Here is an 18,585-nt window from a genome sequence, read left to right as displayed (position 1 = left end):
GTACATACCCACACAAAAACACATATACACAACATTAAAATTAAAATAAAATATATTTTAGAATCCAGTAGATGCTCACTATGCATCTGCTGAATGAATGAAGGATTCCAGAGATCGCCCACATTTGGAGAAGAATTCAACACGACTAAGAAACTGAGTTTCATCCCAGGTAAAAAGGCAATTCGGGAATTTCCTATAGCAAATAATTATCACAGGAATTTAAAAGTCAAGCAGAGTTTAAAAAGCAACAAGACTGACAAGAATCTAAACACAATGCTAATGTGACATTTATATTATCATTTCATTTCTCCTCCATTTACTACTAAGACTTATTTTTATATATTCCTGGCTTGAATCCAGAATCATGAGGGATTTATTCTGAGATTACATATTGGAGTTCCAGGGGTCATACATCTAAGTTGTAAAGACTAATGCTTAAAAGAATCAAAGACCTAATACAGAAAAGGAACTTGGCTAAAATGAGAGCCTATAAAAACATTAACCCCTTGAATAATAGTACTACTAAACTTAAGAATTATTGTTAGATTGTGTTAATGAATGCCTACCTTTTCTAGTACTTATCGGTCCACCACGCATAGCCAATACCAGCTTCAAGGTACAACCTTCTGAAATGCTGTAAATAGCACAAAAATAAACTATAATCGCCAAATAACAATCAGTGTCAAATGAACCACTAATTATGTGCTGATTTATTTGCCTTACTATACATTCCCTAATATATGAAGAAAGATACAGCAATATGAATAAATATATTGTTTGCCTGTATAAATTACAGAAAGTTTATAAGTTTTCACAAGCTTTTTAAAATGGAGGCCCAGCCTGGTGGTCACCCACCTTTGATCCCAGCACTCCAGAGGCAGAGGCAGGCAGATCTCTGTGAATTCAAGGCCAGCCTGGTCTACACAGAGAGTTCCAGGATAGCCAGAATTATACAGAGAAACACTGTCTTGAAAAATACAAAAAGTAGGCCCAAGAAAGAAAAGAAACTTAGTCAAAACCCAAAGAATGAGGAAACAGGAAATTTATTCAATAGAATAAAAATAACACTGCAAATCCACCAGTTCTGCCAACTCCTGGTGTTCTTCCATCTCTCAGCCTCCTAACTCCTCTGTCATCAGTGAAATAAATTACAGAGAGAAAAGAGAAAGGTAAAATGTCAGAAAGCACATTTGTAACCACAGGTGCACACAGTACCACTTCTTAAAGAGAAAAGGGGCCTGATGAACAAAATCTCAGTGGAGAGCAACTCTCTTATGCCCAAAACATGGCCAGGAAAGAATGGGTCAATATTCAGAGAAAAAAGCAAAAAGACAAGAAGTTAATACAACCATGTAAGAAGGAAGGATGAAGAGCTCGGCATGAAAAGTTAAAGGTGAAGAACAAACATCAGAGAACGAAGATCAAGAGCAAAAGTGGTACTGAGCCAACATCTAGAGGTCAGAATTCGGGATGAAAGCTGGGATCAAGCTGTTCAGGACAGACATGAAGAAAAGTACCGGTGTGTGGAGTTACAACACTGCGCACCTATAAAGCTGCTAATAGATAGTTACACTCACTTGTAATCATTCAAGCAATAATCATCTTCAAGCTCCATGTTGTTCCAAATTAAATGCTGCTGACAGATGGGAATACCTTAAGGAAAGGTGATAATAAAAAGTGTTTAAATTTCAATACCATCTCTAAAGAGCATGATAGAATGCTGTGTCATTAAAGAACTAAGAATACTTATGAATTAAACACATTTCTGGTTCAAGCACTCTGGCCCAACAGCTGTCCTCTTCAATGTATGACTGGCACCACTTTTATTTATCCAGTGGCCAAGAAAGACAATTTCAGGTGTCTTTTGTAATCATCATCACTCTTACCTTTAAATACTCGTGGTTTACCATGGCATATACACTCCCATTGAAATGCTACTCTATTCCCCACGAATCTTAGGAGATTTTCTGATTACTATTTAGGCTGCCATGATGTATATCTAAGTATGTATATCTAAGTATATCTAAGTATATAATACAATACATAAGATAGAAACTGAAAGAATCTGCACCAAAGCCTGGGTGGCCTAAATAATAGAAATATGTGTCTCATGGTTCTTGGAGCCCATGAAGTCCAGGTTCCAAATAGGTTCATTCTAAGGTCACTTTTCTTGGCGTGTAAGTAGTTACCAGTCCCCTGTAGAGTCACATGGCCTTTTCTTTCTGTGAAAACACTAAGAACTCTCATGTCTCTTCTTTTTTTTAAAATATTTATTTATTTATTATGTATACAATGTTCTGTCTGTGTGTATGCCTGCAGGCCAGAAGAGGGCACCGGACCTCATTACAGATGGTTGTGAACCACCATGTGGTTGCTGGGAACTGAACTCAGGACCTTTGGAAGAGCAGGCAATGCTCTTAACTGCTGAGCCATCTCTCCAGCCCTCTCATGTGTCTCTTCTTACAAAGATACTATCATGACAACTGCACCCTAAGGCCTCATGTAGCCCTAAATTATATACTAAAGGACCTAATCTATAAGTGCCTTCACATTGGGGATTAAGGCTTCAACCAAAGAATTATAGAAGAGGCACTTCCTTTTTATTTTAAAAAAGATTCATTTGGGATAAAAGATAGCACACTACACCCATGCATCAACTGCTAGAATCCCTGGAGAATAAAAGGGAGCTTGTTGGAGAGCAGCCTTCCTGGCGGTAGGAACACACTAGCTTTAGCTGGAAAGAAAGAGTAGGAGGAAATTCTGGGGAACATAACAGGAAAGAAACTGCAAATTGTGATGTGAAGGCCTCAGTGCTGACTGGGGAGTGCTGTCTTCCTAGAAAGGAGGGGTGTGGCACAGGGGGTTGGGACCTCTGCTCCAGAAGACAGCCTCTAACAAAGCACACAGTTGCACTGTATTTTCAATAACAGCAGGGAGAGGAGGAGGAAGAGGGAGAGAGAGGGAAGGGAAGGAGCAAGAGAGGAGTAGAGAAAGGTAGAAGACAGACTTTAAGAGCTGCACCTACACAGGGCAGGAAGGTTCTAGGGAAATCCTTTCTTCTGGGCACTTGACTGCAGCAGCCATTTTCAAAAACTCCCTGATGAGTCAGCCCCTAGACAGCTCTAGAGAGAAAGACCCCAACCTGCTCTGCTCACCCGGGAACCTAGGGCATGTGTCTCAGGACTATGGTTGAGGACTGAGGATAGGGACAGCTCTGAGTCACAATCACACAGATGGAAATTTGGCCTGGTGGGCAATGTAGAGAAATGGTTCTCAATCTTTGGATCACAATCCCTTTGAAGTCAAATGGCCCTTTCACAGCGGTTGCCTAAGACCATCAAAAAACACAGATATTTACATTATGATTCATAACCGTAGCAAAATTATAGTTATGAAGTAGTAATAAAAATATCATGGTTGGGGGTCACCACCACATGAAGAACTTTATGAAAAGGTCACAGCATTAGGAAAAGTTGAGAGCTACTGACTTAGAGGCAGACTTCATACACAGAAGGGCAACACAGAAACAGGACCAACAAAAATGTCTGTCTCTGCCCTACTGCCATGAGCAACCAGACAGCTAAAGGGCTATCCAACAACACAGAGGCAGACTGGTACATGCAACCCTACTAGGATCTACACAGAAGCAGGCTCAATTGCTTCTTGGGGTCCAAATCTGCTTCAAGAGGAATTACACAGAGATATATCAACAATCCCCCATTCCTGGACTTCCCCGCACCCCAGGGACACTGCACAGCCAGGACCAGCATCCATGTCACAGCCCCATAAAGTCAGGACCTATTAACAGATTCCTTCAGCAAGAGACTACACAGAGGCAGGCCTTCTCCAGGCCCTCATTCTCTGTCAAGGAAAGGAAACCCTGCACTCCTCACAAAATTCTTTCCTTCACTTCAAAAGAAAAACGTGTAATTATTTATTTAATGAGTTTCATATGTGTGTATAATGTATTTTGATCATATTAACCCCCCTTATCCTCTCTCACTCACCCAGCTATTCCTTCTTCACAACAGGTACCCCTCCTCCTACTTTAGGCATTTTCCAGTGACCCACTGAATTTAATTAGGGTTGCCTACATGAGCTTGGCTCTGGTGTTATTTACTAGAGCATGAAAAACTTAGCAATGGCTGCAACACTGAAAAAAGAATTACTGATCCCGTGCCACAGGCATTAAGTGGCAACAGCTTCTAGGAGTGACATCTCATAAACACACCTGCCCCATCCCTTCTAGAATGTTAACTGTTCCATCTTGTACATGTAGCCTCAGCCTTGAGTTCAGTGGAATAGCCATATCATGTTCAGAAGACAATGCAGGATGCCCCTCTCCATCCCCTGGCTCTTAATTCTTTCTTCAGTTCAGTTCAAAGTTCTCTAACCTTGAAGCAGGTAGGATTCAGAAGTCTCATTTGGGGCTGAGAGCTCAACAGTCACTTACTCTGAGCACTCTGACCAGTTAGGAGTCTCTGCATTAACCACTGCCCAATGCAAAAAGAAGTTGCTCTAACCACAGATGACAGCAGCAGAAACCTATAAGTATAAGCATAATATTGCCAAGGCATTTTGACAATGGTTCATTTAGCAAAACAGTAATAATTTCAAACTCTAAGGCCTACAGTCTCCATAGCCATGCACTTTTGACTAGGACAGTATCAGGCATGAATTCCCTCCTGTGGTGCGGGCCTCAGATCCAATCAGAGAGTGGATGCCCCGTAAGAGTCACACCATGACTGCACTACTGGTCCCATCTTCCCTCACAGTTCAGGATTTTAGTATGAAGAGCCCATATCTGGGCAAGACATTGATGACTTTTCTCCCCCAACAGCCTGCATCACTTTGAGCACAAGGAAGAAGCTCCTAGCTCATTTCCAGCTTGGTTTCTCTAGGTCCTGCTGACAAACTGGGTTGTATCCTCAGTAACAGAGTCTTGCCTTCTAGTTCTGGTGGACAACCAAGAATAACAGCGATAGTCTGTACTGTTTTGTGTACCTCTAGAGACTTCCTGACCAATACTTGTAAAGAAGAATATTACACTTGGCAATGGGTTTTTTTTTTTAAAAAAACAACCTATGACTTCTGGGAGTAACATTAACCACCCATGCAGGATACCTCTATGTCCAAACTCCTTTTTTAAAAAAAAAATTATATTTACAATCACATTTTTTTTACTTGCTAACTTTTCTGCTTTTAACTACCTGCCTTTTTTAGTACTAATGTAGATCAATGGAAAGATGAATCATTTGTATAATTTCCCATTACTGTGTGGAAGCTACATAACTCTAAATAACTACTCCAAAATTGTAAAAGATCATACCCAACAATATAATACCTATAGATAATCATAGTTGTGTGATTCTTGTGAGGAATATTAAGCCCTGAGCCCTCTTCATTCCAAGCAACTCCATCTTCATTTAAAAGTGCCTGTTAGACAAAGGTCTGATCTCCAAAATATATAGAGAACTCAAGAAACTAGACTTTAAAATGCTAATTAACCCAATTAAAAAATGGGGCATTGATCTGAACAGAGAATTCTCAACAGAAGAAGTTCAAATGGCCAAAAGACACTTAAGGTTATGCTCAACCTCCTTAGCGATCAGGGAAATGCAAATCAAAACAACTTTGAGATATCATCTTACACCTGTCACCATAGAACCTTCATCTGGCAATGGATGGAGATAGAGACAGAGACCCACACTGGAGCACCAGACTGAGCTCCCAATGTCCCAAGGAGGAGCAGAAGGAGGGAAAATATGAGCAAAGAAGTCAGAACCACAAGGGGTGCACCCATCCACTGAGACAGTGGGGCTGATCTATTGGGAGCTCACCAAGGCCAGCTGGACTGTGACTGAAAAAGCATGGGATAAAACTGGACTCTCTGAATATGGCGGACAATGAGGGCTGCCGAGAAGCCAAGGACGATGGCACTGGGTTTTGTTCCTACTTCATGTTCTGGCTTTGTGGGAGCCTAGCCAGTTTGGATGTTCACCTTCCTAGACCAGGATGGAGTGTGTGTGGGGGGACTTTGGACTTTCCACAGGGCAGGGAACCCTGACTGCTCTTCAGACTGGAGAGGGAGGGGGAGAGGAATGGGGGGAGGGGGAGAGGAGTGGAGGAGGGGGAGGGAAAAGGGAGCCGGGGAGGGAAATGGGAGGCGGGGAGAAGGCAGAAATTTTTTTTTCAATAAAAAAAATTATATTACAAAAAAAGTGCCTGTTAATATAATTTTAAATCTTTTTTGATTTTCTTAAATCTTCACGTTTTATTAAAGAACCATTCATTGTTCTCCAACATTGTTGCCCCAGCTAGACCGACACACACTAGACAATGGCAACCACACCAGCCTGCAAGGTCTCCTAGGAGAACCACTGGCTTCACTCTCTGGTAAGAGTGTCTTATCAGTAACATCAAGTTTTCTTTTCTCTACGAATACCTTCATTTGTCCTCATTCTAAGTATACATGGGACTGTTCCCTCAACACAATGAAGACAACACTTCACTGTCCTTGAGCTCCCATTACTGTGGATAAAAAGTCTACTGTTAAGCCCAGATCTTGGCTTATAATACCTTCTCCAATTAAAACCAGAGAACACTGCTCCCTGGAAAACTAGTACTAGTCAGATTTCGTCCACTTGAAATAAACAAGAGTCAGCTGGTAAGAAAGAAGCTCAGCTGAAGAATTCACTCTGTCAGCATGGCCTAGGGATAGGTCTATGGGGCACTGTCTTAAGATTTACTTTGTGTATGAGTGTTTTCCTGCATGTATGTCTACGAGAAGTGTACACCTGGTATCTGCAGAGATCAGAAAAGTGCACAGAATCCCCTAGAACTTATAAACTACCACGTGGGTGCTGGGAATGGAATCCAGGTCTTCTGCTGGCGCAGCACATGATCTTAACCATTGAGCTACATCTCCAGACCCGGGACAGTTTCTTACTGGCTAAATTGTGAGAGGGCTCTGACTTCATCTGGACAGTGCCTCCCTAGGCAGTTGGGTCTGTCTACAAGAAAAGTAGGTAAACAAGCCAACCAGAGAAACAAGCTAGTAATCAGAACTCCCCCACAATCCCCATTTCAGTTCCTGCCTCAAGCCCTGCCCTGGCTTTCCTGGATGATGCACGATACGCTGTTTGCTATAATAAACCCTTTCCTCCACAAGTTGCTTTTGGTTATGGATTTAAAACAGGAAGCAAAGTAGGTCAGAAACTAGGACTAGGAACAAGGTATTACTGTAATGGGCCTGACTGTGGGTTTTCAGCACAGGACTTTTTTTGTGAAAGGAAGATGTAGATTTGGTAGCTTTGGAGCTGGAAAAGCCACTGACTGAATGCTCAGAGCTTAATGAGCTGTTTTTGGGGAAGCTTGAAAGATAAAAATGCTAAAGAAATGCAGAAAACAGGAGGCCTGACTTACAAAGTTTCAAAAGAAAGGAAACTAGCCAGGACCATGCATGTGATACATTCTAATTAAGAATGTGTGGGTTGAGCCCGGCAGTGGTGGCGCTCGCCTTTAATCCCAACACTAGGGAGGCAGAGGCAGGCGGATCTCTGTGAGTTCGAAGGCCAACCTGGTCTACAAGAGCTAGTTCCAGGACAGGAACCAAAAGCTTCGGAGAATCCGTGTCTCAAAAAAAATCGAAAGAAAGAAAGAAAGAAAGAAAGAAAGAAAGAAAGAAAGAAAGAAAGAAAGAAAGAAAGAAAGAAAGGGTTTTGATCAACCGAGGATGAAGAATCAGTAGTGATAACAAGAGGCCAAACAAGCTGAGGATAGGGAACCTGAAATGACCCCATACTGATGAATATCTTGCATATCACCATAGAACCTTCATCTAGCGATGGATGGAGATAGAGACAGAGACCCACACTGGAGCATTGGACTAAGCTCCCAAAGTCCTAATGAGGAGCAGAAGGAGTGAGAACATGAGCATGGAAGTCAGGACCACGAGAGGTGCACCCATCCACTGAGACAGTGGGGCTGATCTATTGGGAGCTTACCAAGGCCAGCTGGACTGTGACTGAAAAAGCATGGGATAAAACTGGACTCTCTGAACATGGCGAACAATGAGGGCTGATGAGAAGCCAAGGACAATGGCATGGGGTTTTGTTCCTACTTCATGTTCTGGCTTTGTGGGAGCCTAGCCAGTTTGGATGTTCACCTTCCTAGACCTGGATGGAGGGGAGAAGACCCTGGACTTTCCACAGGGCAGGGAACCTGCCTGCTCTTTGGACTGGAGAGGGAGGGGGAGAGGAGGAGGGGGAGGGGGAGAGGGCGGGAGGAGGGGGAGGGAAATGGGAGGCTGGGAGGAAGCAGGAATTTTTTTTTTAATAAAAAAAAAAAACAAGAGGCCAAACACCACTGAAGCGAAACCGTTGCTTTATGGGGACAACAGACACTGGTTAGCTGGAGCTGAGAATTCAGAGATGATGGATGAGAGCAAGATATTAAGGTGAACTCTTCTGGAAAGTATTTCTTCAGGGGTAGCACACAGACCTGTGATCCAAGGCTGCACCTCAGGCTGACAGTCAAAACTGGTAATGTGTAAGAGTCTCCCATGTGGTACTGATTTTGAAGTCAAGAAGGGGTTACAGAACAGCTGAAGTTTGGCACTGTGGGAGGCCAAGAGAGGCCATTGGCGGAGGTGCAGCCTAAGTTGCAATGTAAACCCTGAAGGTGATGAGGTCATGAAGAGAAGTTGAGGCTTAGCATCCCAAGAGGCCAAGAAAGGCTTCTAGTGAAGGTACAGTCTCAGTAGCAGTGGAGACCACAACATATTGGGAGATGTCAGGACTGTTAGACCACCACCAAGGACAGGAGCAGGTACGGAAGGAAGCTAGTCTGAGCCTATAAGGAAAGTTGTGTGCACTGTGGGTAACAGCTGGTAGGAGTGACTACTCAAGCCCTTTGGAGCCTAGATGATGTGTGAGAGCCAGGCAGGAGACACTAAACTATTGATACTCTTAGAGTTTGGTTAGGTTGGGCGTTGACTGAAATTGAGCACTGGTTCTTCACTCTAAAGTAAGTATATGTCTTCTTGTTTATTTTACAGGAACCCACAGTTAAGAGACTTTGGGTTAAAAAGAGAATTTGGACTTTTAAACCAATGGAATTTTTGAAGACTGTGGGGCTTTAAAAGATGTACTGTATATTAAATTTGTATATTAAAGTTTTATTATATGTTTTATTGTGATAGTAACATGAGATCACAAAAGAGAAAAAGGTTATGATTGAACAATAATGTGTTTGTGTGTCAGGTTGTCAAGGGTGGACTTGCTGGTTAGTTTTTGCCAACTTAACACAAAACTAGACATAACTGGGAAGAAGGAATCTTTTTGAGGAATTGCCCCCAGACTGGCCTGTGGGGCAGTTTCTTACTTGCTAATTGATGTAGGAGGACCCAGCCCAATTTGGATGGTGCCATCCCCTAGGCAAGTCTTGCTGTACAAGAATGGAAGCGGAGAAAGTCAGAGGAGGTGGCCAGTAAGCAGTGTTCCTCCACGGTCCCTGCTTCAGCCCCTGCCTTATATTCCTGCCTTGGCTTCCCTCAGTGATAGACTTTAACCTGTATGCTTCTGGCCATCATGTTTATCAAAGCAACAGAAACTTAAACAGGACACTGGTTTAGTGTAGGATAGAGGCAATTACAACATGGCTGCTGACTGAGGAAGAACACCTTACACACACTTTACTGCAGGATAAGTTGTATACACCTAAAATCCCAAACTTAGAATGCAGAGGCCAACTTGGGCTACATCCCAAAACTTTATCTCAAAAAAGAAAAACACAATGGTTGCTAAGTTTAGAGAGCAAAAACTGACCCCTGAGCCAATGCTACAAATGCTCGGGCACTAGATTTTTCTCTCCTTCTGCTTTACCTTAGGCTCTTGGGCAACTGCATTGTTGGAAGTTCAAAACGAACACCTACTTTATTGTCTATTTTTGAGGATTCATATTTCCTTTTCTTCTTTGCTTTTGTTTTTGAGATAGGTAGCATAAAGCCCAGGCTGACCTCCAATTAGTATGTAGTGAGGATGACCCTAACCTCTTGATACTCCTGCTTCTACCTCCCAAGTGCTGGGATTATAGACATGTAATACCATGCCCATGTAAGAATCATACTTTCTTATTTAGGCTCCATTTCCATTATATATACTAAACATAAGTTCAGAGAGTTTTTTTTTTTAAATTCTTAAAAAATATTTGCCAAGGATTGCATGTTTCATTTAAATTACACATTTCATATATTCATATATAACACTACCTTACTTATAATGTATTATTATAAATTAAATACATAAAGAACTAGGAAACATTTATACCTTAAAGTCAGAATCAAAAGTCTGTTTAGTTTTGGTTTATCTTTTAAGAATTTTGGTTTAAGTCAACATCAAATTAAATGCAGAAAAACCTCAGTGATTCCACTAAAACCAAGAACAAGACAAGGCTGTCCACTTTGCCCATATCTATTTAATATAGTCGTTGAAGTTCTAGCTAGAGCAATAAGACAACAAAAAAAAGATCAAGGGGATTCAAATCGGAAAGAAAGAAGTCAAACTTTCGCTATTGCTAATGATATGATAGTATATACATAAGTGACCCTAAAAACTCTACCAGGGAACTCCTACAGCTCATAAATACCTTCAGTAATGTGGCAGGATACAAGATCAACTAAAAAAAATCAGTAGCCCTCTTATATACAAATGATAAAGAATCTGAGAAAGAAATCAGAGAAACATTACCATTCACAAAAGCCAGATTTAACATAACTATCTTGGGGTAACACTATCCAAAGAAGTGAAAGACCTATGGTAAGAACTTTAAGTCTTTGAAGAAAGAAACTGAAGAAGATACCAGAAAATGGAAAGATTTCCCATGCTGTTGGACGGGTATGATCAACATAATAAAAATGGCAAGCCTACCAAAAGCAATCTATAGATTCAAGGCAATCCCTATTAAAATTCCAACACAATTCTTCACAGACCTTGAAAAAACAATACTCAACTTCAATGGAAAAACAAGAAATCAAGGATAGCCCAAACAATTCTGTACAATAAAGTAACTTCCAGGGGCATCATTATCCCTGACATCAAGCTCTATTACAGAGCTACAGTAGTGAAAACATCCTGGTATGGGCATAAAAACAGAGAGGTTGGCCAACGGAATAGAATCAAAGACCCATTAATCCACAATCTTAGAAACACCTGAGTTTTGACATAGAAGCTAAACTTACACAATGGAAAAAAGAAAGCATCTTCAACAAATGGTGCTGGCATAACTGGATGTCAACATGTAGAAGAATGAAAATAGACCCATATCTATCCCCATGCACAAAACTCAAGTCCAAATGGATTAAAGACCTCAATATAAATCCGACCACACTGAACATGATAAAAGAAAAAGTAGAAAGTAGCCTTCAATGCATGAGCACAGGAGACCACGTCCTAAATATAACAACAGTAGCACAGACACTGAGAGCAACAATTAATAAATGGGACCTCCTGAAACTTAGAAGCTTCTGTAAAGCAAAGAATATAGACAATAAGACAAAAAGACAGCCTACTGAATGGGAAAAGATCTTCGCCAACCCAACATCAGACAGAGGTCTAATCTCTAAAATATATAAACAACTCAAGAAATTAGACATCAAAATACCAAATAATCCAATTTAAAAATGAATTATAGATCTCAACAGAGAATTCTCAACAGAAGGATCTCAAATAACCAAAGACACTTAAGGAGATGTTCAACATCTTTAGACATCAGGGAAATGCAAATCAAAATGACTCCTAGATACCATCTTACACCTGTAAGAATGGCTAAGATTAATAAAAAAAAAAATGGTAACTTATGTTGGAAAGGATGTGGAGTAAGGGGAACACTCCTCCATTGCTGGTAGGATGAAAACTTGTACAAACACTCTGGAAATCAGTATGGCAGTTTCTCAGAAAATTGGGAACCAACCTACCTCAAGACCCAGCAAAACCAAAGGATGATTATATTACAAAGATATTTGTTCAATTATGTTCATAGAGGCACTATTTGTAATAGCCAGAATATGGAAACAACCTAGATGCCCCTCAACCAAAGAATGGATAAAGAAAATATTTTACATGTGCATAAACTCAGTGTTTAAAAAAAAAAACACCACAATGATATCTTGAAATTTGTAGGCAAATGAATGGAACTAGAAAAAAACACCCTGAGTGAGGTAACCCAGACCCATAAAGATGAACATGGTACTCACTCATAAGTGTATACTAGCTGTAAAGCAAAGGATAACAAGCCTATAGTCAATGACCCTAGAGAAGCTATGTAACAAGGAGAACCCTAAGAGAAACATATAGATTTCCCTGGGAAGGGGAAATAGACAAGATCTTCTGAGAAAAATTAAGAGCCTGGAGGTGGGGGAGAATAATAGAAGATGAAAGGGGAAGAGGAAGGGGGAGGGGGAGGAGAACATGAGGGAATGGGATTGTTGAGAAGGGGAAAACAGATATGAAGAGCAAGGAAAGAGATAACTTGGTGAAGAAGCCATTATGGGGCTAGCAAGAAACCTGGCTCTACAGAAATTCCCAGGACTGGCCTTGCCCTGTAGTTAGATTGATGACTATCTTAAATGTCATCATAGAACCTTCATCTAGCAACTGATAGAAGCAGAGGCAGAGATCCACAGCAGAGTACTAGGCTGAGCTCCCAGAGTCCAGTTGAAGAGAGGGAGGAGTGAAAATATGAGCAAAGAGGTCAAGACCATGATGGGGACACCCACTGAAACAGCTTACCAGAGTTAATGGGACCCACAAACTCTGGTCTGACAGGGAAGGAACCAGCATAGGACCAAACTAGGTCCTCTGAATGTATGTGACAGTTGTATGGCTGAGGTGATTGTGGGGCAGTGGGGCCAGGATTTAAGCCTACTGCTTGGACTGGCCTTTTGGAACCCATTCTCTTTGGAGAGGTACCTTGCTCAACCTAGATATAGTAGGGAGGGCCTCGGTCCTTCCTCAAAGCAATAACCTTGTCAAACAAAGTCAAAGACCTTGTTGACTCTCCGTGAGGAACCCTTATCCTCACTGAGGAGTGGGTTGGGGGTGGAGTTAGGACAGTGGAAGGAGTGGGAACTGGGACTGATATGTAAAATGAGAAAAGATAGCTTAAAAAAGAAGAATGGGGTCTTGCAAAGTGGTGAAGCTGGCCTCAGCCTGATGAATAACCTTGCTGAACAGAAGTCTGCTTTTCTCTACTTTTGAGTAAGTTAAATTTGAATTTATAATATCAATGAAACTCACTGCATTTCTTATTGAAGAAAATAAGAGAAAGCAAGTACAATGTGTTTCATTGATAAGATAAATTCAAATTTATGCAGTCCTCTACAAATCACTACCATATTTACCATAAATGTTCTATTTACTTGCATCACCCACAATTAGTTAGTAGTAAGATGTTTTAAATCTCTCAAGTTTGGAAATAAAAGTATACTTCTAAATAATTCAGAAACCAAAGAAGACAAAAAATAAGGGAAAATTTAAACTCACCAGGACTCAAAATATTAACAAGAAAACAAAGTTGAATGAATACAGAGGCATATGCATGTGTGTGGGTGTGTTCCTCTACATGTGTGTATGTATGGGGTTGTTCTCTGACCTCCACCACACACATGCACTGCAGAATACTCACATCCACACACACAATACAGACACAGACACACAGAGGCAGGTTTTTAAAAAAGGAACAAGGAGAGGATGTATTCAGTGAGAAAGGGGAGTAAAATGCTGAAAGTTTTGGGAAACTCCCAACCTAGATTTGTGTCTCTATAAAGTTATCTTTCAAAACCAAAGGGGAAGGGGGTAACGAATATTGAGGATAGAAAGTTGTTTAGTTTCTCTGTTGTTGTGATTAAAAACAGACAAAAAATCTTGGGGTGCAAGGGGTTTATTTTCTATTACAGGTCACAGTCCATTACCAGGGGAACCTGGAGATGTACTGAAGCAGAGAACATGGAGGAATGCTGTTTACTGGCTTGCTCAACTACTTTTCATATACAGCCCAAGCCCATGTGCCTAAGAACAGCACCACCTAGAGTGGGATGGGCCCTCACCTACATCAATATGTGATTAAGAAAATTTCCCCACAGACATGTCCAGGGGCCAATCTAATAGCAGCAATTCCTCATTTTGAAGTTCCAGCTCCCTATTTTGTGTCAAGCCAACAAAAACTAGTAAACATAAAAGGTCTAAGCTAGATAATAATGAAGTAAGATGGGGAACAAGCAGAGATTTAAGGCAGGACAAACAAAAGTAAGGGTATACAAAAAAGCCATAAACCAAATTTTCCATCTGGTAAGCTAAATGAAAAACAAAATTTGATAAAGTATCTCAGAAAGTAGATGCACCAAGCTGGTAACTTGAATTAGATCCCTGGAATTCGCATGATGTGAGAAGGAAACTGACTTCTGCAAATCTTATGACCTATACACACCTGTCATGGAATGCCTGCTCACAAAGGCATGCAAGTGTATGCAAACACATACATACACACACACACACACACACACAGAGAGAGAGAGAGAGAGAGAGAGAGAGAGAGAGAGAGAGAGAGAGAGAGAGAGAGNAGGGAGAGGGAGGAGGGGGGAGAGGGAGAGAGAAATACATATAATAAAAAATTTTGTTTTTACAAAATTAGTTTAGATAAAGGTAACTTGCATTAGTGAATAATGATACTCCCATTAGGTTATTAATAGAACGTTTCAGATCCCAAAACAGGGAGTAGGTTATCTTGCTATAAGTTGTTTCTCAAGGAAGCAATCCCTGAGGCCCTGAAAACAATGCAAACAATTGCCACTGCAGAACTATTGCTGCCAGAGATGGTGATGAAGTCTTTAATCCCAGCACTTGGAAGCAGAGGCAACTTGACCTTCGTGAGTTCATACCAGCCTTCCTACAGAGTAAGCTGAAAACATCATTCTCTAGTCAGAACACACAGAAATGAAGCTGAAACTGAGCAAGAAGCTTCTTCCTGCTGGCCAGCCCTCATACTATTAAGGCTCCTGGAGGATTGGTGTACTCTTATGTAGCTGGAGTCCCTGTGTGCTACACTGCCAATCACCCAGGAATGATGTGCCCACTGTTGCAATGGTATGACTACGTAGGAGTAACCAAGTGCAGATCAGATTTGAGGCCTGCTCCACAAGACAGAATTCATGTCTGGCCCTACAGACCAGATCAAAAGCCAGTGGCTGGGGAGTTCATAGGCCCTAATGGGAAATTATTGTTGTTTTGCTAAATGGACATGATGTGTCTGTCAAATAGCCATTTAAATAACTATGTTTATACCCATTGATTAATGTTTTCAGATTTTTGCAGTGAGCAGTTGGTGTGAGAGGTCCTTCTGTCTACGTGTTGCTCTTATTGGTTAATGAATAAAGAAACTAACTGCCTTGGCCTATTAATAGGGCAGAACTTAGGTAGGCAGCAAAAACTGGACTGAATGCTGGGAGGAAGAAGGCAGAGTTGGGGAGCCGCCATGGAGTCGCCAAAGATAGATGTGCTGAAACTTTGCTGGTAGGCCACAACCTCTTGGTGATATAAAAATTAATAGAAATGGGGTAAATTAATATGTAAGAGTTAGCCAATAAGAAGCTAGAGCTAATGGGCCAAGCCATGATTTAATTAATACAGCTTCTGTGTGATTATTTCGGTTCTGGGCAGCCGGGACAAACAAGCAGCCTCCTCCTACAAGCAGTTGTTAATGTAGACTGATAACTAGACAGTCATGAAGTAGCCAACCTTTGAGGGCTCAGCTACAAATGGGACATCTATATCACCTCCTCTTAGGCTCAGAAAACACTGGAGAACAACAGATGGAAAGAATGCATGAGCCAGAGGAAGAGGTGAGGCACTGTCTAAAGCCATCCTCTGGACATGAACCCCCAGGAGCTGTGATTGCCTGCACATAAACTATATAATAATACTTATAATAATACTAGGCCCACTGACATCCTACACCATGTCAGTGGGTGAGAGGCTCACAATGCCTCAACCTCTCCCTGGTATCCACAGGTAACTATGATTGCTTAGGAAATGACATTTTCTATAATGGAGTAAGCCACTAATAAGGTACCAAATGTTTGTAAATAACCCCTTGCCTATGCCTTTGTATAAATCCTTAATGAAACTCATAGGGTTACTCATACTCCAGAAAAAAGACAAAGTAGAAAGTGAAACAAGAGAAAGTGTGATGAAGGGGAATGAGAAAGGGTAATAGGGGTTTTATGAAAAAGTATTGCCATACATTTATGAAAATGTCATAGAAAGTCTATTATTATGTACAGCTAAAATATACTAATAAAACACTTAAAATGCAAGTAAAATATACTTCCTCAGATAAAAATGGAAGGAATTTGCTGCCAGTAGACACACTTTGCAAAAAATACTAAAAGACGCTTTCAAGAAAGGAAGGTGATACAGCCAAGAGACTCAGATCTGCACAAACAAACTACAAGAAGTAACAAAAGCAAAATAGAAACTTGCACTCACAAAGAACTAAGAGTTAATTCAAAACAATATTAGTAAAAATATACATGATAACCATACTTTATACGTTATATGTAGGTGACATGAATGACATCAATGTCATGAGAAGTGTTAGAATTAGGACCATTTCACTATTGTACAGTATCTGCACAGCCCATGAAGCAGTGAATTTGAATTAGATGTAAACATCCTGCAAACTCTAGAATGGCTACCTTAAAAAATATATGTGATATTCTAAGAAGGATAAGAAAATAGAATCATATAAAATATTCAAATTAAAATAGCAAAATAAAGAGAGGAAGAAAAATGGCAACTAAGATCAAGGGTAACTAAAAGAAAACAAATACATTAGATATCAGTCTAACCATATTTGAAACGCCATCAGTTAAAATTCAAGAAACTGTCAGATTTATAAACAAAATAAGACTACATGCTAGGAGTGTAGTTCATTTGGTAGAGTGCAATGCCCAACATGCAAGAAGCCCTAGATTTAATCCCTAGCATTGCACAGACTGGGCACACATAGTGGTGCACCCCTGTAATGGCAGTACCTGGGAGATAGAGACAAGGGAGTCAGAAACTGAAGGTTATCCTCAGGTACCCAAAAGGCTCAATGCCAAGATAAGATACATACAACTTTGCCTGGAAAGGAAAAGAAGGAAGGAAGGAAGGAAGGAAGGAAGGAAGGAAGGAAGGAAGGAAGGAAGGAAGGAAGGAAGGAAGGAGAGAGACAGGACTTGCCAGGCATGGTAGCATAAACATGTAACAACAGCTTTCAGGAAGCTGAGGCAGACAGATCATTATTTCAAGGCCAGATTGGGAAACAGCAAGTTCCAGGCCTAGCAACAAAGTGAGATCCTATCTCAAAACAAAATAAGAAGCAAAGAAAAAAACTCCACAAAACTGTCATCTGTTGTATAGAAAAATACACTCTATACATAAAGACATATCTACAACAAATACTATCACTAGGTAAGGCACCACCCCTTTGCCACTATTAACTTTCTCAGTTCTGAAGTCTGAGCTCTACTCCGTCTGCAGCTACGTCTGCTCTATTTGGATTAGTGTGTGCCTAGGGTGTCTTTCATTTTTACTTTAAATTGGATACTCTTTTCCTTTTATTGAGAAGACATGATAAACCCTAATATGTACCTAAGAACATGCAAATTATGTGGAAAAATAAATAAACCTTGCATAAAGTTAACCATAAACGTGAAAGATCTCTGTAATAAAAACTTCAAAATACTGAAGAAAGAAATTGAGGAAGACACTAGAAGATGGGAAGACCTTCCATGTCCGTAGATAGGAAGAATCACTATTGTAGAAATGGTTGTCTTACCAAAAGCAATATATAGAATTAATGCAATCCCAATCAAAATTCCAGTGACATTCATCACAGATATAGAAAAAAGTCTTAAAATTAATGTAGAGCACAAGACCCAGATAGCAAAAGCAATCCTGAAAAACAATAATGCTGGAGGTATCACCACACCTGATCTCAACTTTATAGAGCCATAGACATAAAAATCGCATGGTACTGGCCCAAAAACTTATTGAAGAAAGGACCCCTGTTACAAGACCATTCAAATACAGCCACCTGATTTCTGACAAAAATACACATAGGAGAAAAGACAGCATCTTCAACAAATTATCTGAATAAACTAAATGTCTACAGGTAGAAAAAAGAAATGAAGGCCTTCTCTCTCTGCATAAAAGTCACCTATACAGATCAATGACCCAAACTAAGATCTGAACTCTGAAACTGCTGGAGGAAAAAAAGTAGGGCATGCACTTCAGAATGTAAATGTAGGTGAGGGCTTTCTGCATAGAAATCTGCTCAAGACACCTGATTTTCGATAAAGGAGCTAAAAGTATACAATGGAAAAAAGAGAGCATCTTCAACAAATTGTGCTGGCAAAACTGGATGTCAATCTGTAGAAGAATGAAAATAGATCCATATCTATCACCATGCACAAAACTCAAGTCCAAGTGGATTAAAAACCTCAATATCAGTCTGAACACACTGAACCTGATAGAAGAGAAAGTG

The 18,585-nt window shown here is 40.5% G+C and overlaps 1 protein-coding gene across 11 annotated transcripts in view; it reads right to left on the bottom strand.

Annotated features, from left to right (window-relative positions):
- Zfand4 (zinc finger AN1-type containing 4) overlaps positions 1-18,585 on the bottom strand; it is a 74,635-nt gene that overhangs the window by 37,315 nt on the left and 18,735 nt on the right. For 7 of the 11 annotated variants that reach the window (XM_050148528.1, XM_050148522.1, XM_050148520.1 and 4 more), the window contains 2 exons: positions 1,578-1,653; positions 567-634 (listed from right to left, as the gene is read on the bottom strand). The exons of 3 other annotated variants lie outside the window; for them this stretch is intronic. In XM_050148528.1, the coding sequence (XP_050004485.1) occupies positions 567-634; positions 1,578-1,615 (106 nt within the window). In that variant the 5' untranslated portion in view covers positions 1,616-1,653. Of the gene's footprint in view, positions 1-566; positions 635-1,577; positions 1,654-18,585 lie in introns of those variants that run through there. One more of the 11 variants, XM_050148530.1, reaches the window with a different exon arrangement.

This window comes from Alexandromys fortis, unplaced genomic scaffold (genome assembly GCF_014885135.2).
Source record: "Alexandromys fortis isolate MF-2015 unplaced genomic scaffold, M_Fortis_MF-2015_v1.1 scaffold_59, whole genome shotgun sequence".
Classification (NCBI taxonomy): domain Eukaryota; kingdom Metazoa; phylum Chordata; class Mammalia; order Rodentia; family Cricetidae; genus Alexandromys; species Alexandromys fortis.
The sequence above is the reverse complement of the archived record's forward strand: the minus strand, read 5'-3'. Positions and strand labels throughout refer to the sequence as shown.